This window comes from Mustela nivalis (assembly GCF_964662115.1).
Source record: "Mustela nivalis genome assembly, chromosome: 6".
Lineage (NCBI taxonomy): Eukaryota > Metazoa > Chordata > Mammalia > Carnivora > Mustelidae > Mustela > Mustela nivalis.
The window spans coordinates 78756776-78769566 of NC_139025.1; the positions used below are offsets into that span (position 1 = coordinate 78756776).

The window sequence follows — 12791 nt, forward strand, 5'->3', positions numbered from 1 at the left end:
CTTTGGAACCTGGGTGGAGAATCCCCCTGGCATTTCACTCAGATACCATGTCTAGCACTGGGCAGGGCAGTTGGAAGTGGGAGCTCCTGGTAGTGGAGTGATGTCATGTATATAGATGTGCTTTGTAACACTGGGAGGGGAAGAGTTTAGAAACGTGAGGTCAGTTGACTGTTAGGACAGTGGAGCAGTGGGTGGTTAGCCTTCTTAAATTTTGATTTGTTGTTTGCTTTAGTGAGCTTGTGGTTGGTATAATTAATCAAGGACATAGTGAAGAGCCTCATAATCAGTCAACACTATGGAAATGAGCACAATGGGATTGGACTATATTGAGTGGCAGTGATCCCAGCTCATGGGCTTTTCACATTTCTCAGGTTAGACCTTCAGGTAAGCAGTCAGCTATCTTGCAGACACCTCCAATTAATAATGGAACAGAAGCACTTCTCAATAAAAGTTGAGAGAGAGAGAGAGGAGAGAGAGAGAGATTGAACTTAGAGCCCTAGAGGGCAAAATCATTTTGGGGGGCTTTTGCAAAAGGCAGACACCCAGGCTCCATGCCACGTCTATTGAATTGGATTCTAGGGGATGAGAGTGGGGGAGGGGGAGGAGCTTTGGGAAGGCTGGGGTGAGGCCCAAGCATTAGTATTTTGCCAAACTTCCCCAGGTGATTTGGTTATGTCCTAGGGTTAAGAATAATTGGAGAAAGAAGAAATAGCATCAGTTATGAGACTAATTATGATCATGGAACTTCTTTGCCTTAATTTTCCTCAGACTGAAAGTTCTTGAACTCTTTCCTCAGGGGGTTGTATTGACGTTCCACACGTTAGGAGTTTAATGCATCCCAGGCCAACCTACCTGAAAGGAAGAAGCATGCTGTGACCCTGTCATGGATAAATTGATATCTCATTCTTTTGTTTGTAATTTTTATGAAAAGAAGGATTTAATATAATTGGAGCCTACTGCCCCAAATTATATCCTTGTGCCTTCCCTGTAGTTTGTGGTTTAGCGACTGGGTAGGAGTGACAAGAATTCGTTGTACCACAGAATATTCTTTCTCTGCACATGATGCCTTTGCTTCAGGGTGAAGTCTGGTTACAAAAGAAAGCGAGATACCACTGTGGGTCCCAGCATTCTGAGCCACAGCTCTGGGAAAGGGCTGAGGATCTGAAGCCACACATACACGTTGATCAGATCCTAAGCCTTGAGGCTAAATCTACGAGGACGGTGAAATAGCCCTAGAGCCTCAACCACTCAGAATGGGAACACGTAGATGCAGAATTTCCCATGAACAAGCCACACTAAAGTAAGCCAGTTAAAAACAATTAAAATTGCATTTTAATTTAGGAGAGGCTTGGCGCTTTGCCCTAGTTCATGGAGGTCTTATGGGGAAGTGAGTGAAACAGTTTGCCAACAGAAAGTATTTTTAATACTATATTTTAGTTGCATGAGGAGTAATGATTTACGTTGAAGGAATGAGTCAGACATTACCCAAGCATTGAATTAGGCACATTCCCTGTCTCGTGCTGGGACTATCTGAAAAAAAAAGAGTATGTAAATTTAGCCTAGTATCACGTAAGTGCTATGGGAATAATTGTAAATAATTGGATTATTAGTAAAGAATTGGGAGTGTGGGCAGTTTTTTTTTTTTTCCCCCTGTGGTTAAAGTATTGGACAAAAAACAGCATAACTTTGGCAATCTAAATGAAGCACAGGACAAAAAGCACATGCTGCCAAATCAGAATGACATTTGAAAACCATGTTAATAGAGCATTTACCTTCCAAGAGGTTTTTAGGTCCAATTCTGTTTCATCCAGATTATGCCTCTCTCTCTGCACTCAGCAATTTTTATTGAAAATGTGGCCCTACAAATACATTTTATGTCTACTTACTAATCTGCACTGTCAAATGGTTTGGTTTTCTGTCCATAGCATTATTTAGAAATGTGTTAAGTCTAGATTCTGTTATACATACTCCCAACTGTTTGCCAAATATCCAGTATATTTAATAAAGTTGGGTCCCTATGCACTCTAGAGATGCCTAATGAAAACTGTCAGAATTAACTGTTGCCATTTCTTTCTTTCTTTTTTTTCTTTTAAGATTTTATTTATTTATTTGACAGAGAGAGACATAGCAAGAGAGGGAACAAAGCAGGGGGAGTGGGAGAGGGAGAAATAGGTTTCCCGTTCAGCAGGGAGCCTGATGTGGGGCTTGATCCCAGAACGCTGGGACATGACCTGAGACAAAGGCAGATGCTTAACGACTGAGCCGCCCAGGCACTCCAATAGTTGCCATTTCTAGTCCATGCATTTCATGTTGAAATGAGAGTAAAAAGTCACTGACCCTGGGAAAGTCTGAAGGTTATTTCTTTTTATGAGGGTCTCCCAATGAGGAATTCATGTCTGAAGTCATGAGGCCGTGTCAGATAGGACTGAATCAGATTGTTTTAGTATTTTGTAGCGTGCCTTGATTTTGCTGGTGTCAGTCTCAAAACAAGTGTTTGCATCTACCCTAAGTCTCTGCGATCCTCATATATAAATCTTTCTGGTAGGCTCTCTTGACAAATGAGCAGCAAAACCAAATCCAAGCAGTGTCGAAGAGAGGACTGTAAATTCAAATTCATGTTCCATTATGTTTTTTAAAGATTGAAAATGTCATGCCATCATGAGCCTGTTTGATCCAAGCACTTGCACTTACCTCCGTAAATTAAGAGAAGAAACAAACTTCTGTTTCTTTCCTTGTAACCTACCACAGAAGGCTTTATTCATTTTTTTAAATAAAAGATTATGTTGCTATGATCTTTCTAGCCTGAGAAATATAATATGCATATGTAGTTATAAAAATCTTGGTGGCTGTTTCATGAGACTATACATTTTTCATCCTCAAGGAGTTCATCAGTGATGTATGGTGAATGCTCTGTGTAATAATGAAGAATTGGAAACAATTTAAATGACACACAGTAAGAAAATTATTGAATAAATTATGTTATAATTTGATGGAAAATTATCCATTAAATAGACCCATTAATGCAACAGTTAATATCATATTTTGGAATAGTGGTTACATGGGAATATGCTTTGGGCACTGTTAAGATTCAAAATTATAGATTTAATATAGTTGCTATTTTGTGATAAAGAAAAAAAAACACGTGTAAAATTAGGTTAAGGTAATATAACCAATATGTATAAAAGATTTCTTTAGGTGGAGTTACATGTGATTTTTATTTTCTTGTTTATATTGCTACCTTTTCCTAATTATCTGAAATAACTATTTTTGAATCACAAAATATGTAATAAAATGTTAAAAAAAGAAATGCTGTATGTTAGATAAAGATTTATTAAATGCCTATAGGTAGTATTTGGAAGAATTGAGCCAAATAATGAAGGATTACAGCATTTGACTTTGCCCATGTGTTTACTGCCTTTAAGAGAACTTTTGCTGCAAACTGTCATGGTGTTGTCATTTTTCTTTTCTTTTTTTTTTTTTTTTTCTTATTTATTTGACAGACAGAGATCACAAGTAGGCAGAGAGAGAGAGAGCAAGAGAGGAGGAAGCAGGCTCCCGCTGAGCAGAGAGCCCGATGCGGGGCTCGATCCCAGAACCCTGGGATCATGACCGGAGCCGAAGGCAGAGGCTTTAACCCGCTGAGCCACCCAGGCGCCCCTGTCATTTTTCTTTATTGAAAGAATGAAATGAGGGTGGAGATCTATTCAACAGCATTTAAATTTTGTATTTTATTTTTTAAGATTTTACTTATTTATTTGACAGAGAGAGAGAGATCACAAGTAGGCAGAGAGGCAGGCAGAGGGGGTGGGGGGAAGCAGGCTCCCTGCTGAGCAGAGAGCCCGATGCGGGGCTCCATCCCAGGACCCTGGGGTCGTGACCTGAATGGAAGGCAGAGGCTTTAACCCACTGAGCCACGCAGGTGCCCCTAATTTTTGTATTCTTGCTTGAATTCAATGCTATGTAAGAAAATAGATTTTGAATAGATCTGACATATTTTGAAACATATTAAATAAAATATACCTAGCATTTGGCTATATAAAACTGAAAAATAATCAGTAGGCTAAAATAAATGCACGAACAAAGGAAAAAGACAATAAACTGAGAAAGCAACAAGATGAGGCTAGAAAGGTGGGTGGGGCCAGAACATTAGAAACTCAAGGGAAAGAAAAGTATAAGGTTAGTTTTTTGGACACTGGTGGTGTTTACGTATAAGCTAAACAACTTTTTGACCTGTTTGCATATCCTGTACCTGTGTTTACTTAATATTTTTCTTTAAATTGAGTTAAACTTTTTAAATTCATCCTCATCATAGCAAAGGTATTTGTGAAATATGAGTCCGTTATGGTTATGATTTTTAATAATACAAATTAGAATTGACAAGTGACTATTAAAACCTGACCATCTAAAGCCATCTTGCAACCTATCAGCAATACACACAGCACGGTTTGGCAAGCGCTTGCATGGAAAGGGAGATGTGGAGATGGGGACTTGACACTTTGAGCATGCTGTCCATGCTACCATAATTTGGGCCTCGTCCTCTTGCGGAACTTGAGTGGGTGGTGTTTTGTTTTAGGAACTGCTCCGAAAGCTCGTCTTTCCACATGGACATTAGGGCAGCATGGGCATTAAGGCAGTGCCATTGAGCCCAGGTGGCTCATTCCAGGCAAGAAAAAAGGGAGAGTGAGGAAGAACATTTAGTGAGAGGGAGTGCGGGGTCCTAACTGCAGCAGAGAAAGCAGGAGAGAATACACAGAACAGAGGCGTGCCTCCCTCCCTAGAGAAAGAAAGAATAAAAATCAAAACCTAACCCAGAGGTTTCATCAGCACACATGGTGACTTTCATAAGCTGTAGAATTCAGTGGTGAAAGGAACTTACTGGAGTTATTTATTTTCTACTGGATCCCTGGACTCAGGAAACTACCTATGCATTTCTGAAAATGACATGGGGAAGCATGCAGTTTTGGGCAGTGGGTGGACACTCATGGGTCTTGTCACACCTCAGCTTCCCTTATTTGTCAAGGTCGCTGTAGAACAGGAGAAGGTATTATGGTCTCAATTTCTCTGAGAGAGAGACTGAGGACAGCCTGACTTTGGTCTTCTCTGCTCACAATGTGTTCATCTTCCTTGTTTTTTGGCTGTTGAATCCAGATTGACTTTCTCCTTTTGGCAAAACAAAACAGAATAGAACAAAAATTGAGGCAGATTTTTTTTTGAGTACTTGGAAATTCTCCTGTGGCCTCCACCTATCCCTGTCCGCTTGAAGATGGACTTTTGCCCAAAGGTTACAATGATTTTGGACCAATGTCCTTACTCTTTACCTTAAATACCTAATGCCTTCACATGGGTAAATATTTTAAAATGCTTACTTATTTGTTTGCTTTCTTATTTTTTGTATTTGAAATAGGATGGGCCCCATCCAAAAGAAATGAGTAACCCATTTCTTTTGTTCTAGGAACTGCCAGGAAGAAGGTGCCATGACTTGCCTCATTGCAAACTTGGACATTTTTTGCTTTCTCTAGCAGGAATAATAATAGACTGTAAGCTCCATGAGGACAGGGATTTGATCTCTTTTAATCATTTAAATTTCCATATCAAGCACAGGGCCTGATTTATAGTAGGCACATATTTTTGTGACTGACACATATTTTTGAGTGAATGATTGTATATTAATGTCATAACGCTGTGTACGTACAACGCTGTTGTAAAGTGTTTTTTATTCACTCATTTGATCTTAAAATGGTGTCTTCACAGTGAGTAGGAATTGGTGTTTTTATCCCTGTGTCCTAGGTGAGGAACATGGAGGTGAGTGATAAGAACGGGCTGCCCAAGGCTTCACACAGAGTCACTGATGTGTGATTCCATCCCTGAAGATTCTTACCCAATTTAGAATCAGGCGAGATGGGGCACAGCTGTTCCTCTGCGTGATGGTTCCTGCTTTTCTGGACCTTCATGGAATTCTTCTTCATTTTCAGATTACAGGACAGGCCCATGTTTTACTGTGGTCAGCAACCAGATGTGCCAGGGACAGCTCAGCGGAATTGTTTGCACCAAGACACTCTGCTGTGCCACGGTGGGCCGAGCCTGGGGCCACCCCTGTGAAATGTGCCCCGCCCAGCCCCACCCCTGCCGCCGAGGCTTCATTCCAAATATCCGCACCGGAGCCTGTCAAGGTAAGCCTCTGGCCCTTGGAGTTATTCATGGATTCATCTTATTTGCTCTGGAGAGCCATTCTCCAGTGAAGTTGGAGAGAATGGAAAAGCAGTGTCAGAGACATAACTTCATGATTTCGCTGACGGCATGATATCCAACTTAGGCATGAGGAGCGTGGCTCAAGAGGGAGCAGCTGGTCTCTCTGGAGTTTTCGTTGCCAGCAGTTCCCCCTCCGACCCCAGAAATGTTTCTAGGAGCTGGTATGATTCTGTTTGCAGCAATGCTGTGCGTTGTAGCAATGCTGTATATAAACACCAAGCAAAATCTGTGAACAAGGTAGTTTGTTTTTCTCAATTTTTTCCCTTCATTTGATATTGTTGGAGTTCCTCTGTCTCGTGGGTTGTACTTAGTTGACCTCAAGAAAATTGTTCCTCTCTCCATTCTACATGCTACATTATGCTTTTTTTTTTTTTTACAAGTCAGAAATAAATTAAGATTTGTTTCACAGTTTTAAATATCCCCAGATGTCGCCTGTTCGCTTCTTCTCCTGCCCTTACTCTGTTTTTGGCTTTCATTCCTGTTCTTCCAGCTGTACAAATTCTTTTATTGTCTGGATGTCTGGCAGGAAACAGGAGGAAGTGAACGGAGGCAGTTCAGCACTAAACTGATGGGATTGAAAACTCCCAGGCTGTATCTGTTTCCTTTAGACATCTTCAGGGCTTTTTTTAGCAAGTTGCAATATTTTCAGAAAATTCCGGGTACGCTTTTCTGAGGCAGACACATCCTAGTTTGGTTTTATTCTATATCTCGGTATAATCCCACAGGACTGTGGGTCTCCATTAAATTATACTTCCACAAATTCCAATTGTGATAAACACTGTTGGTCCTGGCTCCCAACTAATATGTATAATATAACTTACAGCTCCTTTATGTGCCCTTCAACTGGTCCTTCTGCATGTCAGGAGCAGCAAGAAGTCACTTCGGAATGAAGGAATTACAGAGGGGTGTAGTGTGTGATTTTAGAAAATAAAAAGTCAGTTTTATTCCCCCTTTCTCGGGCACCTTCTTTATTTTTTCTCATCCTTAGAAAGTCCCAGTGAGTTTTGAAGAAATTCTTGGTCTTGGTGTCCTGAGGGCAGCTACCACCCATGAATGCGCTGACTTAGACCAGAAAGCCAGACGTGGTGTCCATGAGACCTTGTCAGAGGTTGACACACTAAGAGAACTGGGGCAAAGAGAATGAAGAGGGAGAGGGAAGAGCGACTGCTCTTGGCTTTACTATGCATTTCCTCTGGTCTCAACTTATCCAGGATTTTCTTTCTGTCCCTTCCTGACTCTGCTATTAGACATCCAAGGTGGGGGGGGGGGATACTATTTCTATCAGAAATTTTGTGAAATGCATGAAATCAAAATGGTAGTCATATTGCCAATTTGAGAATGAAATTTGTCGTGTTTTGTTGTGTTCTTTTCTGAGTGGTTCTGCTATTGGCTTGGAAGCTCTGTCCCTTTGCTGTTGTTTTCAGACCTTGAGCCGGATGTGAGGGGGGCTGTGGGCAAGTGGGTTCATAAAGGAGCTTATTCTGTCTTCGGTCTTGGGAAGGTATGGCCAACAGAGAAGAACCCTCATTCATATTTCCTCTTGGCCAAAAATTATGACCAACAAGACTATCAAGTTTTGCTTATATGTACCATCAATTTCTAAAAAATATTTTAATAACTTATTCATGTATCAAGAGAATGGAAACTTCTGGTCTAAGACAAAATTGAGATCAGCTATAAAATATAATCTAATTATACTCCACATGTAGTGGTTCATTTGTGGGCTGGGACAGTCCATTTAAAACAGTGACACTTTTCTAGCAAAGTAAATTGTTGCTCCTTTAGTATCCTTTCCTTTGTGTCGACTTTTCTCAAGAACACAGGTTATTAGAGATCTTAAAATTGGTGATCACTCTCTTGCCCATACAATGAGGAGTAAAACAAGAGAGTACACTAGGTTTCCAGATTTCTTAAAGAATATCCAAAGTGAGGGAAAGAAATGTTAGACTGCTACCCTGGGGGTTCCTTTATTAAACTAGACCTTTGTGTGTTATATATGAAGAGATGGAAAGAATGTACATGATGTATTTTTTACAATCTTTCTAACTGAACATAATGAGCCTGGAATGATTGCTTTTGTTCCTAGGGGGTTCATATTTGGGGCTACATGTGGAACCACAGTTATTAGGTGCCAGGGATATAGCTGTGAACAAAACAAAGAACCTGCTCTCTGAAATTTGCATTAAAGACCACGGATTTGTGAAACAAAACAAAGTATTTATCAGGTTGGCTGATGATTCGTCCTATGGAAAAAAAAAATAAGCTAAGAAGGGTGGTGAATGATGGCTATTGCTGTTAGATTGGCGGGAGAAGGATCCACAGCCAGAGTGGAACAGAGACCTGATGGACAGGACAACATGAACCTTTATGCAGCTTTATGGAGGGAGAATAATTCAGGTAGCGGGGCACTCCTATAAAGCCCCAGGCAAGTGCATCCTCGGTATCCTTAAGGAATGGCAAGGAAGCCGGCGGGGAAGGAGAAGAGTGAGAGAGAGAGGAGGCCAGAAGTGAGGTCAGAGAGTAGAAGGAGCAGATAGAAGCTTCTAAGATACAGGCTTGAGTTTTGAGGGGGGAAGGACGCACTCTGACTTAGCTTTAAAAAGGTTCCCTCTGGTGGCTGCTGTGCCAGCAAGGTGAATCTGCAGCTGAGACTACGCATTCATCTGGGGTGTCTCTCACTTCTCAGTCCGATTTCCTGGGTTGTTTAAGTTTTACTGCACAAGGCAATTATACAGAATGGAAGGTGAGCATCTCCCATTTCATTTGCATTAAAACAGTCACTGTGTCATGTGATCCAAGGAATCTTAAGTAAATTCTGTTTTAACTGAATCATTCAATATAAGTCTTAGAGACAGATTTACTATAGAAATGTGTTGCATTATGATTCTGAGGATTTCTTGAATAACTCTAGTTATTACTCTCAGCCTTTTAATCATTGTATCCCTGTAATTTGCAGCATGCATAATAAAATCCCTAAAAATCAGTATAAATATTCCCCCCTACGTAGGGAAGACAGAAGGTAGGAAGAGTAACAATATTTGTGACTTCTTATAAAACATTATTGACCAAGTTATGTTACTCAAATAATTGATTTTACAGGTAGTTGTAAGAAAGTTTCTCACATCGTATTCCAAATATTGTGATGGACAAATAACTCACTGACATAAATATGGTGATATAATTGTAGACAAGCTATCACATTTCTTCTGCAGTGACTTACATGAATCTCTCCCTCTCCTCTCTCTGTATCCTGAAATCTGACAGATGTGGATGAATGCCAGGCCATCCCTGGGCTCTGTCAAGGAGGAAATTGCATTAATACTGTTGGGTCTTTTGAGTGCAAATGTCCTGCTGGACACAAATTTAATGAAGCATCACAAAAATGTGAAGGTAAGAAATATCATGCTTTGCAGTTAAGGGGTGGAGGGGAAGGCAAAACCCAAATCAATGACAAGCTTTATTGCAAATTGTTCCAAAATCCTTTTGTCTTTGTCATTCCTATGAATGTGTAAATATCATATTCTTACCAGAAATAATATGCTTTTGTGCTATTGAACCAGAAAAACCCTGCAGCTTTTTCCACTTTTATAGACCCAAAATAAGAGATCCAGCTGAATCAAATTAAATATTAAAACATGAAATATTTTTGAACCAATATTTGGGTTAAAATGTTCAAGACACATGTTTTTGCATAGTTCTAGAGACATGAATTTAAATTTAATCATTAAATATTATTCAAAAAGACATATCTTTTGATGTTTTTCTAGTTAAAATGTATGTTTGTTTATTTGCTTGTTTTTTGAGAGGTTAACTCTTATGTTTATGCTCGTGGTACAAATTTAGTACTTCCTTTTCTGCCTATCAAATGGAAGCTTTTTAATATTAATCAAACAGAAAAATAACTGGAGGTAAAAAAATTTGCATATTTGCATTTAGTTTACAGATTGAGCTCCTGAAAATCTGTGTAGAGAGAACGTGTTCATATTCACCACTATTGCTACTTGCCAAAAAGAGCCTGGCATCCAAGGCCATAATAAATGCTTTTTCCATGAGAGGGAAATAAGTAGGCAGCATCAAACTCTCTTTTCTTTGATGAGTGCACATGTAATGTCTGACAGTAATGTAACAAGTTATGTGTCCTGTCAAACTCGGCAGAGCAAACTTCATTTTCAGCTCTACTTGGTGGGATACAAAGTTTCATTTTGATTCAAAGGCACTGCTGTTGTATCAACTCCTAAACCCCAGCAATGAGGACTAGTTCATTTCTAAGTCACTTGTCTGGGATTGGTTCTAGGTCCTTAGTCTTCTTTGTGAATAACTATAGTATATCATATGTGGGAAAGACAGCATCTGATTTCAGGTGCGGTTCATAAATTACACAGAAGTTTAATAGCTACTTGCCCTGAAACTGAATGATCAGAAATTTGACTCTGCTCAAATTATTTTTATGGATGTAAATTGTTTTGAAGAATTTAGAATCATGTGTTCTTGAACATGCTATACCTGGTTGAGGTAGCTGTGAAAAAATACTTCAGTTCTAAGGAAGTGGGACCTCTTAAAAACATTTTAAGTTTCAAAGAACAATAAAATTGACTCTTACAGCCCGCTGTATTCTAGAAGTTATATTGTAGATCTATGTCAGAAGCAGAAAATGTTAATATTGAACGGGATAAAGAACATATCCTGTTGTGCACTTTCAAACTAAATGTTTGAAGTCATTTAGATAGTGCTAAAATTCCCTTCTTTGGATTCCCACTCTGGTACTTGTTGTACCATATATTGTCTTCTGTCCTAGCTGTAAGCCATAACCTCTAATACTAACATTTAATAATTATATTTCCTAATATTTTGAAATTTTAAAAATATGATAGTACAGATTTTCAGATACCATTATATATGTCTCTTTATGCCATTAAGAAGCTGTGAGGAAGTGGAGATGCAACATGGGGGGTTAAGGGGGTAGGAGAAGAATAAATGAAATAAGATGGGATTGGGAGGGAGACAAACCATAAGTGACTCATAATCTCACAAAACAAACTGAGGGTTGCTGGGGAGAGGGGTGTTGGGAGAAGGGGGGGTGGGGTTATGGACTTTGGGGAGGGTATGTGCTATGTCCTTCATCCCACGACAGCACCCATCATCTGATGCCGTAATTGCGGTGAAGACGTGAGAGCTTCAGCCTTGTCAGCCAAAGATATTTTTCCCCCTTTGAAGAGGCCTCAGTCAGTGTACAATGAGAATTTGTGTAGAAACTGTGAATGGATCAGTTCAGTTTGTAATTTTTCTATGCAATTATATTTTTCTAGGGTATCTAGGCCATGTTTTTCATCATGTACCACTACTTTTTTGTTGAATTTAATAATAAGCTGTGTAAATGCTTTACTTCTAGCTGGCTTAATGGTGACTTCCCTCTTGAACTCAGAATTCCTTCTTTTAATTCTGTTTAGTAAAAGACACTCATAAAGAAAAAAAAAAAAAAGTGAGTGCTGTGAAGTGTGTAAACCTGGCAATTCACAGACCTGTACCCCTGGGGATAAAAATACATTATATGCTTATAAAAAATAATTTAAAAATAATTTTTTTTTTAAAAAAGGAGCTGTTAGGTTTATAACAGCATGCAAAATCCACATCAGCAGTGGGTCATGTATCTATTTTCAGGCTTTCACAGCTTCATAGATGCAGCTTAGATGGGGTCAGCTTTAAGATTTACGGCAGTATGGTCCATATGATTTGTCCAGTCTTCATTGTTTTCTGGAATTCCATAGCTTCCAGCTTAGAGCAAAATTGTTTTCCAGTGTCCCTTGCCTTTCCCTCAGCCTGTCAGTTAGCATGGGTCATAATCGGTCACCTTGCACTGTTGTGAACAAGACAAAAGATGCACAGATTTAATACTCAGACTGAAAGAAAACTCATTCACAATCCTCTGTTAATGCTAAGAAACCTATTATGGTGGTGTGTCCAATGGACAAAAAAAATTCAATCTGAAAATTACTTAATCCTTTTTCACAAATATTTTTTTTTTCCAGCTACATATTGAAATCAGTAGCAAGATAAAAACAGCATACTTTTGGCTAGACCTTTTTTTTTTCCTTAGCCATCTACAGTTACATTAAATTCAGATGATGGGTTTTTTCCCCTTCCCTTTTTATTTTTTTATGCAAAATTGATACTGGAAGAGAATACCCTATTAGTACTACATGTACTCTGGCCTGGAAGCTGGTTTGGGCATTGTTGCCCTGTCTTACTGGGGTAGGAGAGTAATCAGAATGTCCTCCAAGAATGTCTGGTGAGCTGAGTCCCCTCCTTTAGCTTTCCCTTGCTTTTCTCCAGCTCCATGCCTCATTATGGGAATGTCGTGACTCTGGGCATAGGATGATTGATAGGATGGTCAATTGAAGGAATGCCAGAAAATCTAGCCCACACCAAGGATGAAGAGAACATCTGTGTGCCCTGGCTAGATGGTCAGGCCACAGTGGGATTCTGTGCCCTTGTGAAAATTGTTCTGGCACCTTTGCCATTACTCTGAGTGGCTTTTTGAAATG

The 12791-nt window shown here is 39.5% G+C and overlaps 1 protein-coding gene across 1 annotated transcript in view; it reads left to right on the forward strand.

Moving 5' to 3' along the window:
• FBN1 (fibrillin 1) overlaps window positions 1–12791 on the forward strand; it is a 232644-nt gene that overhangs the window by 101809 nt on the left and 118044 nt on the right. The window contains exons 6-7 of the mRNA XM_082734843.1: window positions 5973–6170; window positions 9514–9639. Coding sequence (XP_082590969.1) covers window positions 5973–6170; window positions 9514–9639 — 324 coding nt within the window. The remainder of the gene's footprint in view (window positions 1–5972; window positions 6171–9513; window positions 9640–12791) is intronic.